The sequence below is a fragment of the Oncorhynchus mykiss genome, chromosome 23 (assembly GCF_013265735.2).
Source record: "Oncorhynchus mykiss isolate Arlee chromosome 23, USDA_OmykA_1.1, whole genome shotgun sequence".
NCBI lineage: Eukaryota > Metazoa > Chordata > Actinopteri > Salmoniformes > Salmonidae > Oncorhynchus > Oncorhynchus mykiss.
In genome coordinates this window covers 43,316,243-43,337,226 of record NC_048587.1, presented here as the reverse complement: position 1 = coordinate 43,337,226, position 20,984 = coordinate 43,316,243, and the positions used below count along the sequence as shown (strand labels likewise).

The following is a 20,984-nucleotide window of genomic DNA, read 5'->3' as shown; positions in this document are numbered from 1 at the left end:
TGGGGTGGCTGGGGTCTTTGACCATTTTTAGGGCCTTCCTCTGACACCGCCTGGTGTAGAGGTCCTGGATGGCAGGCAGCTTAGCCCCAGTGATGTACTGGGCTGTACGCACTACCCTCTGTAGTGCCTTACGGTCGGAGTCGGAGCAATTGCCGCACCAGGCAGTGATGCAGCTGTAGAACCTTTTGAGGATCTGAGGACCCATGCCAAATCTTTTTAGTTTCCTGATGGGGAATAGGCTTTGTTGTGCCCTCTTCATGACTGTCTTGGTGTGTTGGGACCATTCTAGTTTGTTGGTGATGTGGACACCAAGGAACTTGAAGCTCTCAACCTGCTCCATTACAGCCCCGTCGATGAGAATGGGGATGTGCTCGGTCCTCCTTTTCCTGTATTGCACAATCGTCTCCTTAGTCTTGGTTACGTTGAGGGATAGGTTGTTGTTCTGACACCACCCGGCCCGGTCTCTGACCTCCTCTCTATAGGCTGACTCGTGATCGGTGATCAGGCCTACCACTGTTGTGTCATCTGCAAACTTAATGATTGTGTTGGAGTCATGCCTGGCCATGCAGTCGTGGGTGAACTAAGAGTACAGGAGGGGACTGAGCATGCACCCCTGGGGGGATCCAGTGTTGAGCATCAGAGTGACAGATGTGTTGCTACCTTCCTTCACCACCTGGGGATGGCCCGTCAGGAAGTCCAGGATCCAGTTACAGAGGGAGGTGTTTAGTCCCAGGATCCTTAGCTAGTGATGATCTAAGGACCTGCCCTCCAAGACACCTAAACCACCCGATGTCACAGGAAGGCATAAAAGATAATCAAGGACAACAACCACCGGAGCCACTGCCTGTTCACCCCGCTATCATCCAGAAGGCGAGGTCAGTACAGGTGCATCAAAGCTGGGACCGAGAGACTGAAAAACAGCTTCTATCTCAAGGCCATTAGACTGTTAACAGCTATCACTAACATTGAGTGGCTTCTGCCAACATACTGACTCAAATCTCTAGCCACTTTAATAATTAAAAATTGGATGTAATAAATGTATCACTAGTTACTTTAAACAATGTCACTTTATACAATGTTTACATACCCTACATTACTCATCTCATATGTATATACTGTACTCTATACCATCTACTGCATCTTGCCTATGCCGTTCGGCCATCGCTCATCCATATATTTATATGTACATATTCTTATTCATTCCTTTACACTTGTGTGTATAAGGCAGTTGTTGTGAAACTGTTAGATTACTTGTTAGATATTACTGCATGGTCAGAACAAGAAGCACAAGCATTTCATTACACTCGCATTAACATCTGCTTACCATTTGTATGTGACCAATAACATTTTATTTGATTTGAGCTTTGAGGGTACTATGGTGTTGAACGCTGAGCTGTAGTCAATGAATAGCATTCTCACATAAGTGTTTATTTTGTCCAGGTGGGAAAGGGCAGTGTGGAGTGCAATTGCATCAGATTGCATCAGATTACATCATCTGTGGATCTGTTTGGGCGGTATGCAAATTGGAGTGGGTCTAAGGTTCCTGGAATAATGGTGTTGATGTGAGCCATTTACCAGCCTTTCAAAGCACTTCATGGCTACGGACGTGAGTGCTACGGGTCTGTAGTCATTTAGGCAGGTTGCCTTCGTGTTGGGCACAGGGACTATGGTGGTCTGCTTGAAACATGTTGGTATTACAGACTCAATCAGGGACATGTTGAAAATGTCAGTGAAGACACCTGCCAGTTGGTCAGCACATGCCCAGAGCACATGCCCTGGTAATCCATCTGGCCCCGCAGCCTTGTGAATGTTGACCTATTTAAAGGTCTTACTCACATTGGCTATGGAGAGCGTGATCACACAGTCGTCCGGAACAGCTGATACTCTCATGAATGCCTCAGTTTAGCTTGAGCATAGAAGTTATTTAGTGAGCATAGAAGTGATTTAGCTCGTCTGATAGGCTCGTGTCACTAGGCAGATCGCGGCTGTGCTTCCCTTTGTAGTCTGTAATAGTTTGCAAGCCCTGCCACGTAAGACGAGCGTCGGAGCCGGTGTAGTCCTGTATTGACCCTTTGCCTGTTTGATGGTTGGCCGGAGGGCATAGCAGGATATTTTATAAGCTTCCGGGTTAAAATCCCGCTCCTTGAATGCGGCAGCTCTACCCTTTAGCTCAGTGTGAATGTTGCCTTTAATCCATGGCTTCTGGTTCGGGTATGTACGTACACTCACAGTGGGGACGACGTCCTCGATGCGCTTATTGATAAAGCCAGTGACTGATGTGGTGTACTCCTCAATGCCATCGGAAGAATCCCGGAACATGTTCCAGTCTGTGATAGCAAAACAGTCCTGTAGTTTAGCATCTGCTTCATCTGACCATTTTTTTTTATAGTCACTGGTGCTTCCTGCTTTAATGTTTGCTTGTAAGCAGGAATCAGGAGGATATAATTGTGTTCGGATTTACCAAACGGAGGGAGAGCTTTGTACGGGTCTGTGTGTGGAGTACAGGTGATCTAGATTTTTTTTCTTTCTGGTTGCACATTTAACATGTTGATGGAAATTAGGTAGAACTGATTTAAGTTTCTCTGTATTAAAGTCTTCGGCCACTAGGAGTGCCGCCTCTGGCTGAGTGGTTTCCTGTTTGCTTATTTCCTTATACAGCTGACTAAATGCGGTCTTAGTGCTGGCATCCGTCTGTGGTGGTAAATAAACAGCCACTAAAAGTATAGATGAAAACTCTGTAGGCAAGTAGTGTGGTCTGCAGTTTATCACAAGACACTCTACCTCAGGCAAGCAAAATCTAGAGACTTCCTTACATTTCATGCACCAGCTGTTGTTTACAAATATGCACAGACCGCCCCCACTCGTGTTACCGGAGTGTGCTGCGTATATCCCGCTAGCTGAATATCCATGTCATCATTCAGCCACTATTCCGTGAAACATAAGATATTTCAGTTTTTGATGTCCCATTGGTAGGATATTCGTGATCGTACCTCGTCTAGTTTATTGTCCAATGATTGCATGTTGGCGAGTAATATTGACGGTAACGGCAGTTTTCCCACTCGCCTTCTGCGGATCCTTACAATGCATCCAGCTCTGTGTACTCTGTACCTGCGTCTCTTCCTCTTGCAAATAACTGGGACGTTGGCCTTGTCGGGTGTTCGGATAATGTCCTGCTTGTTGAAGAAAAAATCCTTGTCCAATCCGAGGTGAGTGATCGCTGTCCAGTATCCAGAAGCTCTTTTTTGCCATAAGATACGGTTGCATAAACATTATGTACAAAATAAGTTACAAATAACACAAAACCCCCCCCACATAATAGCACAATTGGTTAGGCGCCCGTAAAACTGCTCCCACTTCTTTCGGCGCCATTTTAGAAGAGACCTCTTCTACTTTTATTTATGAGAGGTATTGACATGTTGAATGCACTAGGCGGTCTGTCTGAACTACTGGCACACAGCTCGGACACCCATGCATACCCCACAAGACATGCCACAAGAGGTCTCTTCACAGTCCCCAAGTCCAGAACAGATTTTGGGAGGCACACAGTACTACATAGAGCCATGACTACATGGAGCTCTATTCCACATCAAGTAACTGACGCAAGCAGTAAAATTAGATTTAAAAAACAGATAAAACACACCTTATGGAACAGCGGGGACTGTGAAGCAACACAAACATTGGCACAGACACACCCACACACACACACACACACAGACACACAGTAGATATGTGGTAGTGGTGGAGGCGCCTGAGGGTACACAGTGAGTTGTGAAATTGTAATGTCTTTAAATTTGTAGAAACTTAATATTGTTTGACCCCAGGAAGAGTAGCTGCTGTTTTGGCAGCAGCTAATGGGGATCCATAATAAATACAAATACAAAATCTACACTGATGGAAGTGTATTTAACAAGTGACATCAATAAGGGACCAAATATTCCACCTGGATTCACCTGGTCAATCTATGTCATGGAAAAGAGCAGGTGTTCTTAATGTTTTGTACACAGTGTATATGCAACCCTTTTTTTCATGTTGTTTTCTTCACTTAGGAATTACCTATCCCAAATGTCTTCAATTGGATTACAAACAATTAAATACATGGAATGGCATTAAACACCGGGAGACCATGGGTTTAATGTATTTGATACCATTCCACTAATACCGCTCCAGTCTTTACCATGAGCTCGTCCTCCCCAATTAAGGTGCCACACACACCTCCTGTGGTGTGTTGTAACTGACTGTGTCTGTCCCCGACTGTGACTGTATCTAACTGAGTTGTCTGTGTCCCTCTGTTATAGGTCAGCTGAAAGAGCACTCAATGGGCCAGGCCCTGAGGACAGTCCTGATGGTGTTCCTGGGGTTGTATGCTCAGTACTGGCTGTTGATCCATGTCTCTGGGTTCCAGTGTCTTTACAGCACCCTCCTCTGTATGCTGCTCTGCAGGGCTATGTTCTCCCTGCCCTACATACACGTTAACATCTTCCAAGTGAGAAAGCATATACACACATTGATTTAGGCAAGCACACACACGCACCCTCAGCAAAGTATATAATCAATGGGTAACTGACGATTTGGCTGGTATTATTTGGCTAGTAGGGAGCACCAGTTATGAAGGAAAAAACATCTCCAATATGTTGTTTCTCCAATTGTGTTACTATTGATGGCAGCAGTCTTGTCTCCATCCTCCCCGGTACTCCCACTGTGGGTGCCTGCTTGTATTTGGTCCTATTTCACATATATACAAGTGTGTATTAATGCACATGTGAATTTGACCCTGTACTGTTAAGACCATTGTAGAGGCATTTAACTGAATGGTGGGTCCATAGAGATAGAATAACATCTGTCTTTGGGTAGACCTCCTGCAGACAGATTATGCTCGACTCTGCATCTCATCTTCTACTAATTGTAAAAGTGTCCAGGGCAGCAAAATCATGCCAACAGTTTCTCTCTGGGTATCTTTCCGTTCAGTGAATCAGCGGGGGCTCACACACACACACACACACACATACCTTTCCATTAAACCGTTCTCTCCTGTTCTGTACAGCACATTGGCCTGCCTATGTTCTCCCCGACCCGACGGCCCAAGAGGATTTACCAGATGACCCACGGGGTTCTGAACCTTCCTCGGAACCCCCTGCTGGACTGGATCTTCGGACACTCCCTCATCAACTGTCACGTGGAACACCACCTGTTCCCCTTCCTCTCCGACAACATGTGTCTCAAGGTACAATGCAGACAACGTGTATCTCAACGTACAATGCAGACAACGTGCACCTCAATACAATACAACATGTATCTCAAGGTACAATGCAGACAATGTGTATCTCAACGTACAACGTGTCTTAAGGTACAATGCAGACAACCAGGGTTGGGGTTAATTCCAATTATATTTCTAATTCCAAATTAAATTCTATAATTCAAGCAGGAAGTGGAACATTTTATTAGAATTGAATTGGAATTTCAGCAATCTACTTTTTTTTGTTGAATTTAATAAAGAATTTAGACTGTCTTAATTTGATTTAAAATTGTACATTTGAATTGAACAAGAACGAACCATCCTTGGAATGGAATTGGAATTTCGATTGTCTGAATATTTATTGAATTGGAATTGAAGAAGAAAACCATCATTGGAATGGAATTGAAATTGATTTGGAATTTAGACTGAATTTTAATTGGAAAATAAAAACATCCCCGGAGTGGAATTTTACATTTAGAATTTTAAAACTGGAATTGTGTTGTAATTGTTCAAATTCCAGTTACTGGAGGTGATGCATTAAAATTGAATGCAAACTTTGATTTCAATCGATCAAGTAATTATAATTGTATACGCACATTACTAAAATATACATAATATCTATATAATTATATCTTTTTTTTAATGTTTACCAATGAGGAGTTGACATACAATATATTTCTGGTTAGGTTATTTTGATCCATTTAAAGGGATAGTTCACCCTAATTACATATTGGTTTCCTTACACTTAAGCAGTCTATGAACTATGACATTGTAATTTTGTAATTTGGGTGAGCTTAAAGGTGAATAATGGAAAATGTAAAAATGTGGAGAAGGGAGCAATTGCGGCCTGCAATTTGGGGCATTCCTGCATGTAGAACCCCACTTGATACTTCCATTTGTCAGTATTTAAGCTAGGACAGGCGGGAGGGGCGCTTCAGTACAGTAGGTGGCGTTAATGCACAATATTGTGGATGCCAGCCACCGATAGCTAGCGGTAGCTAGCCGCAGATAGAAAGCAGTAGCTAGCCGCAGATAGACAACGGTAGCTAGCCAACCGTACGTCGGTAGACAGTGTCCTTCGTCCCTGCCTGTCGGGCACTGTTCATGAAGGACCCAATGGGATGCTCACCAGACTTGTCAGCTTCCAGGATTTGTGTACAGATCCTTGCGTCATGGTGCCGTGCATTGTCATGCTTAAACATGAGGGGTTGGCAGTGGATGAATGGTACGACAATGGGCCTCAGGATCTCGTCACGTTATTTCTGTGAATTTAAATTGCCATAGATAAAATGCAATTGTGTTTGTTGTCTGTAACTGATGCCTGGCCATACCATAACCCCATCGCCACAATGGGGCACTCTGTTCACAACAGCGACATCAGTAAACCACGTCCCCACATTCCTGCAGTCAGCATGCCAATTGCATGCCAATTGCACTCTCCCTCAAAACTTGAGACATCTGTGGCATTGTGTTATGTGACAAAACTGCACATTTTAGAGTGGCCTTTATTTGTCCCCAGCACAAGATGCACCTGTGTAATGATCATGCTGTTTAATCAACTTCTTGATATGCCGCACCTGTCAGGTGGATGGATTATCTTGACAAAGTAGAAATGCTCACTAACAGGGATATAAACAAATTTGTGCCAAAATATTGTACGTATGGAAAATGTTGGGGATCTTTTATTTCAGCGTATGAAACATGGGACTAACACTTTACATGTTGTATTTATATTTTTGTTTAGTGTAAGTTCCGGAAGTTCAATTGATTGTGAGATATGGCATATACATTTTATATGATACATTTGGGTCGCGGGTTCACAATTGTACCTTTTATGAAACCTCTGCCAAGCAAGGAGGAAAGGAGCCAACCTAATCCCGCCTGCCACTGCAACCCCATTGGACATAATTTCACCTGCCAATCAACATTATCCATCTTCCCTCTGACTGTATTCTCGTTGCATCGTGTGATCAGATAATTATGGCAAAATATATTTACTCAAATGAGAGAGAAAGACGAGTGTGTGTGCAACATAATGTCCACTTCATAGGATAACACAGTATATCGGCTAAAAGTCTATTTTATGTAACAAATGTTTCATTAGATTGGATTTTTTTTTTTACAGTAGCCAGCTGACAGCGACATAGCCATGTTAAGTAGTTTGGGGTGGGGGTGCAGGAAAAAATGTTTTCCCCCAGATGCAGACGGCTATATACTGTAGGTCTACTAATATAGGACTATGAAAGGCCCAGTGCACTACTTTGTGAAAAAATCTCTAAACTTTTTTATTTTTTTCAGGGGGTGCTGCACAGTGGCGATTTTAGCATGTACAGTGGGGCAAAAAAGTATTTAGTCAGCCACCAATTGTGCAAGTTCTCCCACTTAAAAAGATGAGAGGCCTGTAATTTTCATCATAGGTACACTTCAACTATGACAGACAAAATGAGAAAAAAAAATCCAGAAAATTACATTGTAGGATTTTTAATGAATTTATTTGCAAATTATGGTGGAAAATAAGTATAACCTCCCTAAATGATTACTGCCCCGTAGCACCCACGTTGGTAGCAATGAATTGCTTTGAAAGGCTGGTCATGGCTCACATCAACAGCATCTTCCAGGATACCCTAGACCCACTCCAATTCGCATACTGCCCCCAACAGATCCACAGATGACGCAATCTTAATCGCACTCACACTGCCCTTTCCCACCTGGACAAAACGAACACCTATGTGAGAATGCTGTTCATTGACCACAGCTCAGCGTTCAACACCATAGTGCCCACGAAGCTCATTACTAAGCTAAGGACCCTGGGACTAAACACCTCCCTCTGAAACTGGATGCTGGACTTCCTGACGGGCCGCCTCCAGGTGGTAAGGGTCAGCAACAACATGTCTGCCATGCTGATCCTCAACACTGGGACCCCTCAGGGGTGTGTACTTAGTCCCCTGCTGTACTCTTTGTTCACCCATGACTGCGTGGCCAAACAGGACTCCAACACCATCATTAAGTTTGCTGACGACACAACAGCGGTAGGCCTGATCTCCGACAACAATGAGACAACCGATAGGGAGGAGGTCAGAGAACTGTTAGTGTGGTGCCAAGACCACAACCTCTCCCTCAATGTGAGCAAGACAGAGGAGCTGATTGTGGACTACAGGAAAAGACGGGCCGAATAGGCCCTCATTAACATCAACGGGGCTGTAGTGGAGCGGTCACTTGTTGAATTCGGTGCATGTGACAAATAAAGTTTGATTTGAAAAGTTAATTAGAGTTACCAGCCTCAGAAATTGCAGCCCAAATAAATGCTTCACAGAGTTCAAGTAACAGACACATCTCAACATCAACTGTTCAGATGAAACTGTGCGAATCAGGCCTTCATGGTTGAATTGCTGCAAAGAAACCACTACTAAAGGACACCAATAATAAGAAGAGACTTGCTTGGGCCAAGAAACACGAGCAATGGACATTAGACCGATGGAAATTTGTCCTTTGGTCTGGAGTCCAAATTGGAGATTTTTGGTTCTAACCGCCGTGTCTCACAAAGACGTGGGTGAACAGATGAGCTCTGTATGTGTAGTTCCCACCGTAAAGCATGGAGGAGGAGGTGTTATGGTGTGGGGGTGCTTTCTTTGTGACACTGTCTGTGGTTCATTTACAATTCAAGGCACACTTAACCAGCACGGCTACCACAGCATTCTGCAGTGATATGCCATCCCTTCTGGTTTGGGCTTAGTGGGACTATCATTTGTTTTTTAACAGGACAATGACCCAACACACCTCCAGGCTGTGTGAGTACTATTTGAACAAGAATGGATGGAGTGCTGCATCAGATGACCAGGCCTCCACAATCGCTCAACCGAATTTAGAGGGTTTGGGATGAGTTGGACACAGAGTGAAGGAAAAGCAGCCAACAAGTGCTCAGCATATGTGGGAACTCCTTCAAGACTGTTGGAAAAGCATCCCAGGTGAAGCTGGTTGAGAGAATGCCAAGAGTGTACAAAGCTGTTATCAAGGCAAAGGGTGGCTATTTAAAGAATCTCAAATATAAAATATATTTTGCTTTGTTTAACACTTCTTTGGTTTTCTACATGATTCAATATGTGTTAATTTATAGCTCTGATGTCTTCATTATTATTCTACAATTTAGAAAATATAAAAATGAAGAAAAACCCTTGAATGAGTAAGTGTTGTAAAACTTTTAAACGGTAGTGTATGTACAGTGGGGAGAACAAGTATTTGACACACTGCCGCTTTTGCAGGTTTTCCTACTTACAAAGCATGTAGAGGTCTGTAATTTTTATCATAGGTACACTTCAACTGTGAGAGACGGAATATAAAAAAAAATCCAGAAAATCACATTGCATGATTTTTAAGTCATTAATTTGCATGACAGAAGTATTTGATCACCTACCAACCAGTAAGAATTCCGGCTCTCAAAGACCTGTTAGTTTTTCTTTAAGAAGCCCTCCTGTTCTCCACTCATTACCTGTATTAACTGCACCTGTTTGAACTCGGTACCTGTATAAAAGACACCTGTCCACACACTCAATCAAACAGACTCCAACCTCTCCACAATGGCCAAGACCAGAGAGCTGTGTAAGGACATCAGGGTTAAAATTGTAGACCTGCACAAGGCTGGGATGGGCTACAGGACAATAAGCAAGCAGCTTGGTGAGAAGGCAACAACTGTTTAGCGCAATTATTAGAAAATGGAAGAAGTTCAAGATGACGGTCAATCACCCTCGGTCTGGGGCTCCATGCAAGATCTCACCTCGTGGGGCATCAATGATCATGAGGAAGGTGAGGGATCAGCCCAGAACTACATGGCAGGACCTGGTCAATGACCTGAAGAGAGCTGGGACCACAGTCTCAAAGAAAACCATTAGTTACACACTACGCCGTCATGGATTAAAATTCTGCAGCGCACGGTGGTCTAAACTCCACTCGCCGTGTTTGGAGGAAGAAGAAGGGTGAGTACAACCCCAAGAACACCATCCCAACCGTGAAGCATGGAGTTGGAAACATCAATCTTTGGGGATGCTTTTCTGCAAAGGGGACAGGACGACTGCACCGTATTGAAGGGAGGATGGATGGGGCCATGTATCGCGAGATCTTGGCCAACAACCTCCTTCCCTCAGTAAGAGCATTGAAGATGGGTCATGGCTGGGTCTTCCAGCATGACAATGACCCGAAACACACAGCCAGGGCAACTAAGGAGTGGCTCCGTAAGAAGCATCTCAAGGTCCTGGAGTGTCCTAGCCAGTCTCCAGACCTGAACCCAATAGAAAATCTTTGGAGGGAGCTGAAAGTCTGTATTGCCCAGCGACAGCCCCAAAACCTAAAGGATCTGGAGAAGGTCTATATGGAGGAGTGGGCCAAAATCCCTGCTGCAGTGTGTGCAAACCTGGTCAAGAACCTCAGGAAACGTATGATCTCTGTAATTGCAAACAAAGATTTCTGTACCAAATATTAAGTTCTGCTTTTCTGATGTATCAAATACTTATGTCATGCAATAAAATGCTAATTAATTACTTAAAAATCATACAATGTGATTTTCTGGATTTTTTTTAGATTCAGTCTCTCACAGTTGAAATGTACCTATGATAAAAATTACAGACCTCTACATGCTTTGTAAGTAGGAAAACCTGTAAAATCGGCAGCGGGTCAAATACTTGTTCTCCTCACTGTATACAGTTGAAATCTGAAGTTTACATACGCCATCTATTTTGTGAAGTGCACCATTCCCTCCTGCAGCAAAGCACCAACACAACATGATGCTGCCACCCCCGTGCTTCACGGTTGGGATGGTGTTCTTCGGCTTGCAAGCCACCCCCTTTTTCCTCCAAACATAACAATGGTCATTTTGACCAAATAGTCAATAGTCAAAATATTTTTGTTTCATCAGACCAGAGGACATTTCTCCAAAAAGTACGATCTTTGTCCCCAAGTGCAGTTGCAAAATGTAGTCTGGCTTTTTTGTGGTGGTTTTGGAGCAGTGGTTTCTTCCTTGCTGAGCGGCCTAATAGGTTATGTCGATATAGGACTCGTTTTACTGTGGATATAGATACTTTGTACCTGTTTTCTCCAGCATCTTCACAATGTCCTTTGCTGTTATTCTGGGATTGATTTGCACTTTTCGCACCAAAGTACGTTCATCTCTAGGAGACAGAACGCATCTCTTTCCTGAGTGGTATGAGGGCTGCGTGGTCTCATTGGTGTTTATACCTGCATACTATTGTTTGTACAGACGAATGTGGTACCTTCAGGTGTTTGGAAATTGCTCCCACAGATGAACCAGTCTTGTGGAGGTCTACAATTTTTTTCTGAGGTCTTGGCTGATTTCTTTTGATTTTCACATGATGTCAAGCATAGAGGCACTGAATTTGTCATGCACAAAGTAGATGTCCTAAACGACTTGCCAAAACTATAGTTTGTTAACAAGGAATTTGTTGTAGTGGTTGAAAAATGGGTTTTAATGACTCCAACCTAAGTGTATGTAAACATACGACTTCAACTGCATGTATGTATGTATGTATGTATGTATGTATGTAAGTACGTATGTATGTATGTATCATTTATAAATCCAAAAATAGATGTAGCAACTACAGATTGCCCCTTTATGTCTATCAAAAGTGATCAAGTTTGAGGATGTATTAATTAATTAATTAATTAATTAGATTGAGCAATAAATACCCCACGTTTATTCTATGGACTTGGATCTGCACTATGCAGCTGTTACAAGACCACATTTTTTACTGGCTGTCCAGTGGTTTCAAAAACAATGATTGATAGGTAGCTTAAGATTCTTGATTTCAAACATTATTGGGTTCAAATACACATTTAGATTTGTGAACAGCCATCCACAACAACCACAATCGTTAAGGCACAAGTAGCTAAATGAGAGAGATTCACATCAATGCGCTATGTAGATATCAATAATAAGTGATATCCGCATCATCGTAGTCTACACCACTGCTGTCATCCTTACCTCCAAGCGTTTATTCAAGTTGGATCATCTTTGGATGCCAACCGCAGTTGCACTATTGGAAGACATACAGTAGCTTGGACTGTAGCCTATAAAAGCCTATTCCTGCTCTTTTCCCACAATCCATCAAACACATTTGGTGTGTCATCATAGTAGTCTCTGACTTGAGGTCAGACTCGCTCAGGTGGAACGAACTTAAACGTGCTCCTTTTTTTCAATGCTGATTTGAATGACATTGAGTAAACAGAGAAGTGTACAAAAAAAATTCTAGCTAACATCCTTTTAAAAGTAATCCTCGAAGTAATCATCTAGTATGGTGGAAATTTGCAAGATGATGTTATAATGCTATTATTGCATCAAATGGTTGTTTTATGCAACAGAATAAGGGGTTGTTAGAACGCTCATTTGTGTGTGTTCTACTGAGGATGGGCCTCTGGGAGATAACACTGACAGGAGATTTATGCTGTATTTAGGGTGATAAAACCTAAAGAGACTGCAATCCAGAGCATAAGTTAATGTTTCTGTCCTATATGGTAACAAGGAGAGATGACCCCAGGGCCAGACCCTGGTCTGTACAATGACAGATAATTGTTGACAAAGCAGATACTGTCTGCTGTGAATTATAAGTATCTTTCATACAAATGTTAACCTTATGACCCGTTCTATACATCTGTTTGTCATGTAGGTTGAAAGGGGTGTATCTTGGCTATAAAATACCTGTGTACTTTTGTCCCGGGGCTCTCAGCGAATCATCTGAGTGTGATTCGTCTACCAGCCATCATTATCGTAGAGCACTCAATCGATTCACTTTATATATGTGTGTTTATTAATTATTAATTAATAAGTGATTAAAAATTTAGTTTAAGTATAACTCTGACTTGTGTGATAAGTTTGTCTCTTCTAATTTGATTGTATAGTAATGAACCACCACACTAGTTTTTCAAAAGTATCTGTAATCTGATTACAATATTACAGTTACTGTTTTTTGTTTCACCACCAAGTCAGAATAGTAGGATAAATTATGAGTGGAAAATTGACTCAATGATTAGTGTGAGGCACATAGGCTACTAACAACTTACTACACAACATACACTTAGTATTACTTTCTTAGCTACAGTATACATATCTCCCTGGCATATTACATAATTTATGCAGCAGCATACAATACATTTTTGGACTCAATTTGTTATGCTGTGCTCACTTGAACAGGAAGGTCTGAGATTTCCCAGTTTCCAGTTGTTTTGAAAGCGACATAAGTCATACTGGATTGACAGCATGGCCAATGTTTAATGTTTATCACTTTAAATTTGGTAAAGAGACCCTTAAACTCAGATATGGACGACACATCCACTCCACTGAATAGCAGGATAGTGATTGCTTTGCATTGCTTGTAGTTAGCCACTGATTCCGTCCAAACCACTCATTGTTGGGTTGAGTTTGGCTTGAGTTGAGTTGAAAGAAGTGAAGGAATTCAAATCCAGGGAATTGGTCTAGAGAGGGAATTGAATTATGAAATAATAGTTTTGAATTGACTTAAAATTGGAATTTGAGAATTTTGCTCTGGAATTGTGAATTGAGATTGATGGAATTACATTTTTGGAATTGACACCAAACCTGTAGACATGTGGGTACAGACAACATGCGTCTCAAGATACAATACAACGTGTCTCAAGGTACTATACAACATTTTTTTAACCTTTATTTAACTGGGCAAGCCAGTTAAAAATAATATACAAGTTAAATGGGTTTCAATGACATTTTCAACTCTACTGATGGTTTTCTCACCAAAAATGTTGTGTTATATAGCGAATGTGCCCACTTTGGTATTGGCACATGCGCTCTAGCCAACAGCTTGCAGATACAGTGCAGAAATAGCCTACATGAGATTATTTTGGACAAAAGAGAAAAGAGCAAGATTGTTTTTATTTTTATTGTCACGACTTCCTTCGAAGTCGGCTCCTCTCCTTGTTCGGCGACGTTCGGCGATCGACGTCACCGGCTTTCTAGCCATCGCCGCCCCATTTTTCATATGTCCATTTGTTTTGTCTTGTCCCATACACACCTGGATTTCATTCCCTAATACCACCTCATCGACTGGGGGATTGTAAAATACATCTCCTGGCAGACGCTGCGCTTCCCAGGAGTCACGTGTATCCCTTGTCGTAAGAGGAGACCGTGGCTATTGATACATACAGTGGGGCAAAAAAAGTATTTAGTCAGCCACCAATTGTGCAAGTTCTGCCACTTAAAAAGATGAGAGAGGCCTGTAGTTTTCATCATAGGTACACTTCAACTATGACAGACAAAATGAGAAATAAAAATCCAGAAAATCACATTGTAGGATTTTTAATCAATTTATTTGCAAATTATGGTGGAAAATAAGTATTGGTCACCTACAAACAAGCAAGATTTCTGGCTCTCACAGACCTGTACCTTCTTCTTTAAGAGGCTCCTCTGTCCTCCACTCGTTACCTGTATTAATGGCACCTGTTTGAACTTGTTATCAGTATAAAAGACACCTGTCCACAACCTCGAACAGTCACACTCCAAACTCCACTATGGCCAAGACCAAAGAGTTGTCAAAGGACACCAGAAACAAAATTGTAGACCTGCACCAGGCTGGGAAGACTGAATCTGCAATAGGTAAGCAGCTTGGTTTGAAGAAATCAACTGTGGGAGTAATTATTAGGAAATGGAAGACATACAAGACCACTGATAATCTCCCTCGATCTGGGGCTCCACGCAAGATCTCACCCCGTGGGGTCAAAATGATAACAAGAACGGTGAGCAAAAATCCCAAAGCCACACGGGGGGGGGACCTAGTGAATGACCTGCAGAGAGCTGGGACCAAAGTAACAAAGCCTAACATCAGTAACACACTACGCCGCCAGGGACTCAAATCCTGCAGTGCCGGATGTGTCCCCCTGCTTAAGACAGTACATGTCCAGGCCCGTTTGAAGTTTGCTAGAGAGCATTTGGGTGATCCTGCAGAAGATTGGGAGAATGTCATATGGTCAGATGAAACCAAAATATAACTTTTTGGTAAAAACTCAACTCGTCGTGTTTGGAGGACAAAGAATGCTGAGTTGCATCCAAAGAACACCATACCTACTGTGAAGCATGTGGGTGGAAACATCATGCTTTGGGGCTGTTTTTCTGCAAAGGGACCAGGACGACTGATCCGTGTAAAGGAAAGAATGAAATGGGGCCATGTATTTGAGATTTTGAGTGAAAACCTCCTTCCATCAGCAAAGGCATTGAAGATGAAACGTGGCTGGGTCTTTCAGCATGACAATGATCCCAAACACACCGCCCGGGCAACGAAGGAGTGGCTTAGTAAGAAGCATTTCAAGGTCCTGTAGTGGCCTAGCCAGTCTCCAGATCTCAACCCCATAGAAAATCTTTGGAGGGAGTTGAAAGTCCGTGTTGCCCAGCAACAGCCCCAAAACATCACTGCTCTAGAGGAGATCTGCATGGAGGAATTGGCCAAAATACCAGCAACAGTGTGTGAAAACCTTGTGAAGACTTACAGAAAACGTTTGACCTCTGTCATTGCCAACAAAGGGTATATAACAAAGTATTGAGATAAACTTTTGTTATTGACTAAATACGTATCTTCCACCATAATTTGCAAATAAATTCATAAAAAATCCTACAATATGATTTTATGGATTTGTTTTCTCATTTTGTCTGGTCATAGTTGAAGTGTACCTATGATGAAAATTACAGGCCTCTCTCATCTTTTTAAGTGGGAGAACTTGCACAATTGGTGGCTGACTAAATAGTTTTTTGCCCCACTGTATGTCTGTTTCCCTGCGTCAGGTGTACATTCGGCCCTATACTTCACCCGCCTCCTCGAGTTTCTTTTTTGTGAAGAAAAAGGATGGAGGTTTACGCCTGTGAAGTGACTATAGAGGTCTCAATCAAATCACGGTGAGGTACAGTTACCCGCTACTTCTTCATGAAACTGGATCTCAGTAGTGCGTATAACCTGGTGCATTTCCGGGATGGAGACGATTGGAAGACAGTGTTCAGTACCACCACAGTGCATTATAAGTACCTCGTCATGCCGTACGGGTTGATGAATGCTCCGTAAGTTTTCCAATCCTTTGTAGATGAGATTTTCAGGGACCTGCACGGCACGGTGTAGTGGTATATATCGATGACATTCTGATATACTCCGCTACACACGCCGAGCATGTGCCCTTGGTGCGCAAGGTACTTGGACGACTGTTGGAGCATGACCTGTATGTCAAGGCTGAGAAATGCCTGTTTTGGAGGTGCAGCTCTATTTAGGATTTGCCAATTACTCCCGGAGATTTATCCGGGTTTTGGCCAGGTTGCTGCTCCCATTACCTCATTGTAGAAGGGGGGTCCTGTAAGGTTGCAGTGGTCGGCTGAGGCGGACAGGGCTTTTGGGCAGCTAAGAGCTCTGTTTACTTTCGACTCCCGTGCTGGCGCATCCGGATCCATCTTTGGCATTCATAGTGGAGGTGGACGCATCTGAGGCTGGGATAGGAGCCGTGCTCTCACAGCACTCGGGTACGCCACCGAAACTCCACCCCTGCACTGTCTTCTCGAAGAAGCTCAGCCCAGCGGAGCGTAACTATGATGTGGGGTACCGGGAGTTGTTGGCTGTGGTTAAAGCGTTGAAGGCATGGAGACATTGGCTTGAGGGGGCTAAACACCCTTTCCTTATCTGGACTGACCACCGTAACCTGGAGTACATCCGGGCAGCAAGGAGACTGAATCCTCGTCAGGCTAGGTGGGCCATGTTCTTTACCTGTTTTGTGTTTACCCTATCCTACAGCCCAGGTTCCCAGAATAAGAAGGCAGATGCACTGTCCCGGCTGTATGACACAGAGGAGCGGCCCATGGATCAGACTCCCATACTCCCGGCCTCCTGCCTGGTAGCACTGGTCGTGTGGGAGCTGGATGCGAACATTGGGCAGGCGTTGCGTACAGAGCCTGCTCCCCTCCAGTGTCCCGTTGGGCGTATGTACGTTCTGTCTGCTGTCTGTGACCTGTTGATCTATTGGGCCCACACGTCTCCCACCTCTGGTCATCCGGGGATCGATCGGTGTTCCAGCTTGGCTAAGGACTTGAGGGTTTATGTTTCATCCTGCTTGGTGTGTAAGTGTAAGGCTCCGAGACACCTGCCAAGACATCCCTTACCAGTTCCACAATGACCTTGGTCACATCTGTCAGTGGATTTCCGAACAGATCTTCCTCTTTCACAGGGAAACACTACGATCCTGGTCGTTGTGGATCGTTTTTCTAAGTCCTGTCATCTCCTCCCTCTGCCTGGTCTTCCTATGGAACTACAGACTGCGGAAGCCCTGTTTACTCATGTCTTCCAGCACTATGGGGTGCCTGAGGATATAGTGTCAGATCGGGGTCCCCAGTTCACGTCGAGAGTTTGGAAGGCGTTCATGGAATGTCTGGGGGTCTCGATCAGCCTTACCTCAGGTTTTCACCCTGAGAGTAACGGGCAGGTAGAGAGAGTTAACCAAGATGTGGGCAGGTTTCTGCGGTCCTATTGCCAGGACCGGCCAGGGGAGTGGGCAGCGTTCGTGCCCTGGGCTGAGATGGCACATAACGCACTTCGCCACTCCTCCACTAACCTCTCCCCCTTTCAGTGCGTATTGGGGTACCAGCCGGTTCTGGCGCCGTGGCATCAGGGTCAGACCGAGGCTCTTGCGGTGGATGACTGGTTTAGGTGCGCGGAGGAGACATGGGAGGTCGCCCGTGTAGACCTCCAGCGAATCGCTCGTCACCAGAAAACCAGCGCGGACCGTCATCGCAGTGAGACCCCGGTGTTCGCAACGGGGGACCGGGTCTGGCTTTCGACCCGTAACCTGCCCCTCCGCCTGCCCTGCCGGAAGCTGGGTCCGTGGTTTGTGGGGCCATTTAAAGTCCTGAGGAGGGTGAACGAGGTATGTTACAGAAAACAGCTACCCTCTGTATTAACCCCTCGTTCCATGTGTCTCTGCTCAGGCCGGTGGTGGCTGGTCCGCTCCAAGAATCTGAGGTGCGGGAGGTCCCTCCGCCCCCTTTGGACATCGAGGGGGCCCGGCCTACATCGTTCGTTCGATCCTGGATTCGAGGAGTCGGGCGGGGGACCTTCAGTACCTTGTAGAGTAGGAGGGGTACGGCCCAGACGAGAGGTACTGGGTTCCGGTTGCGGATGTTTTGGATCCTGAACTGCGTGGGAGTTTCACCGTCGCCAGTCGGATCACCCTGCTCCTCGCCCTCCGGGTCATCCCCGAGGCCGGTGTCGGCGCACCGCTGGATCCGCGACTTCGGCTCCTCTCCTTGTTCGGGCGGCATTCGGCGATCGACGTCACCGGCTTTCTAGCCATCGCCGCTCCATTTTTGCTTTGTCTTGTCCCATACACACCTGGTTTTCATTCAATCAATTTACATGTATTTAGCCCTCTGTTTCCCCATTATGTCTTTGTGTGTAATTGTTTGTTTGTGTTGTGGATTATTGTCGGGCACTTTACTTTTGCCATGTTGCCGTGTTTTTGGCACGTTATTGTTTTTATGTGCTGTATTTTGTAGTACGGAATTAAAGTGCGCCTGTTCACGACACTCTGCTCTCCTGCACCTGACTTCGCCTCCCGTACACACCCTTGACATTTATTTGTCAAACGGCAGCCGAGCAACAGAAAGAAAAGTATTTTAAGTTTGAATTTTGTAAAGTTAGTGTGGGATTTTAAAATTTAAAATTTAAAAGATTTTTAAAAAATGGATTAATAATAACAAACCTCCTGGCATTGATTACTTAGATGGAAAGCTACTGAGGATGGTAGTTGACTCTATAGCCACACCTATCTGTCATATCTTTAATCTGAGTCTAGAGGAAAGTCTTTGTCCTCAGGTCTGGAGGGAAGCCAAAGTAATTCCGCTACCCAAGAGTGGTAAACTGGTTCAAACAGCGTAACTATCAGCTTGCTGCCAGCTCTTAGAAAACTGTTGGAAAAAATGGTGTTTAACCAAATACAATGCTGTTTCTCTGTAAACAAATAAACTTTCAGACTTTCAGCATGCTTATAGAGAAGGGCACTCAACATGTGACTGACACAAATGACTGATGAATGGTTGAAAGATATTGATAATAAGAAGATTGTCTGACTTTTGTTAGATTTCAGTGCAGCCTTCAATATAATTGACCATAACCTGTTGTTGAGAAAACTTGTTTTAACCTCAGCTCTGAATCTACAAAATGGCACTCTAATAGAACTAAGCGGGATGTCTTTAATGAAAGCTTGTCTAATGTCAAACATGTAAAGTGTGGTGTAGCGCAGGGCAGCTCCCTAAGCCCTCTACTCTTTTCTATTTTTACCAATGACCTGCACCTGGCATTAAACAAAGCATGTGTGTCCATGTATGCTGATGATTCAACCATATACACATCAGCAACCACATCTAATGAAGTCCCTGAAACCCTTAACAAAGAGTTGCAGTCTGTTTTGGAATGGGTGGCCAGTAATAAACTGGTCCTGAACATTTCTAAAACTAAGCATTGTATTTGCTACAAATCATTCCCTAAGTTCTAGAATTCAGCTGAATCGGGCAATGAATGGTGTGGCTGTTGAACAAGTTGAGGAGACTAAATTACTTGGTGTTACCTTACAATGTAAACTGTCTAGTCAAAACATTCAATGGTTGTAAAGGTCAGGAGAGGTCAGTCAGTAATAAAGGTATTTGACACAACAAAGCTTGTCCTGCATGCTCTAGTTTTATCTTATCTTGATTATTGTCCAGTCATATGGTCAAGTGCTGCAAAGAAAGACTAAGTTAAGCTGCAGCTGGCCCAGAACAGAGCAGCACGTCTTGACCAATTTCAAGGAAATGTATAGTATTATACAGAGCCAAGAGTGCATGAAACTCCCTTCCATCTTATATAGGACAAGTGAACAACAAACCTGGTTTAAAAATAACTAATAAAGCAACACCTCACGGCACAACGCCTCTCCCCCATGTGACCTACTCGTTGTATGTACAGTTGAAGTCGGAAGTTTACATACACTTAGGTTGGAGTCATTGAAACTCGTTTTTCAACCACTTCACAAATGTCTTGTTATTAACAAACTATAGTTTTGGCAAGTCGGTTAAGACATCTACTTTGTGCATGACACAAGTCATTTTTCCAACAATTGTTTACAGACAGATTATTTCACATGTAATTCACTGTATCACAATTCCAGTGGGTCAGAAGATTAAATACACTAAGTTGACTGTGCTTTAAACAGCTATGAAAATTCCAGAAAATTATGTCATGGCTTTAGAAGCTTGACATCATAGGAAAATCAAAATTACTCAGCCAAGACCTCGAAAAGATAATTGTAGACCTCCACGAGTCTGGTTCATCTTCGGGAGCAATTTCCAAACTTCTGAAAGTATCACGTTCATCTGTACAAACAATAGTACGCAAGTATAAATACCATGGGACCACGCAGCCATCATACCACTCAGGAAGGAGACGCGTTCTGTCTCCTAGAGATGAACATACTTTGATGCGAAAAGGGAAAATCAATCCCAGAACAACAGCAAAAACCCTTGTGAAGATGCTGGAGGAAACGGGTACAAATGTATCTATATCCACAATAAAACGAGTCATATATCAACATAACCTGTTAGGCCGCTCAGCAAGGAAGAAGCCACTGCTCCAAAACCGCCATAAAAATGCCAGACTACATTTTAAAACTGCACATGATGACAAAGATCGTACTTTTTGGAGAAATGTCCTCTGGTCTGATG

General features: G+C 43.6%; 1 protein-coding gene across 1 annotated transcript in view; it reads left to right on the top strand.

Annotated features, from left to right (window-relative positions):
• Positions 1 to 20,984, top strand: part of LOC110502802 (fatty acid desaturase 6) — a 42,511-nt gene that overhangs the window by 19,017 nt on the left and 2,510 nt on the right. The window contains exons 4-5 of the mRNA XM_021581096.2: positions 4,296 to 4,483; positions 5,042 to 5,221. Coding sequence (XP_021436771.2) covers positions 4,296 to 4,483; positions 5,042 to 5,221 — 368 coding nt within the window. The remainder of the gene's footprint in view (positions 1 to 4,295; positions 4,484 to 5,041; positions 5,222 to 20,984) is intronic.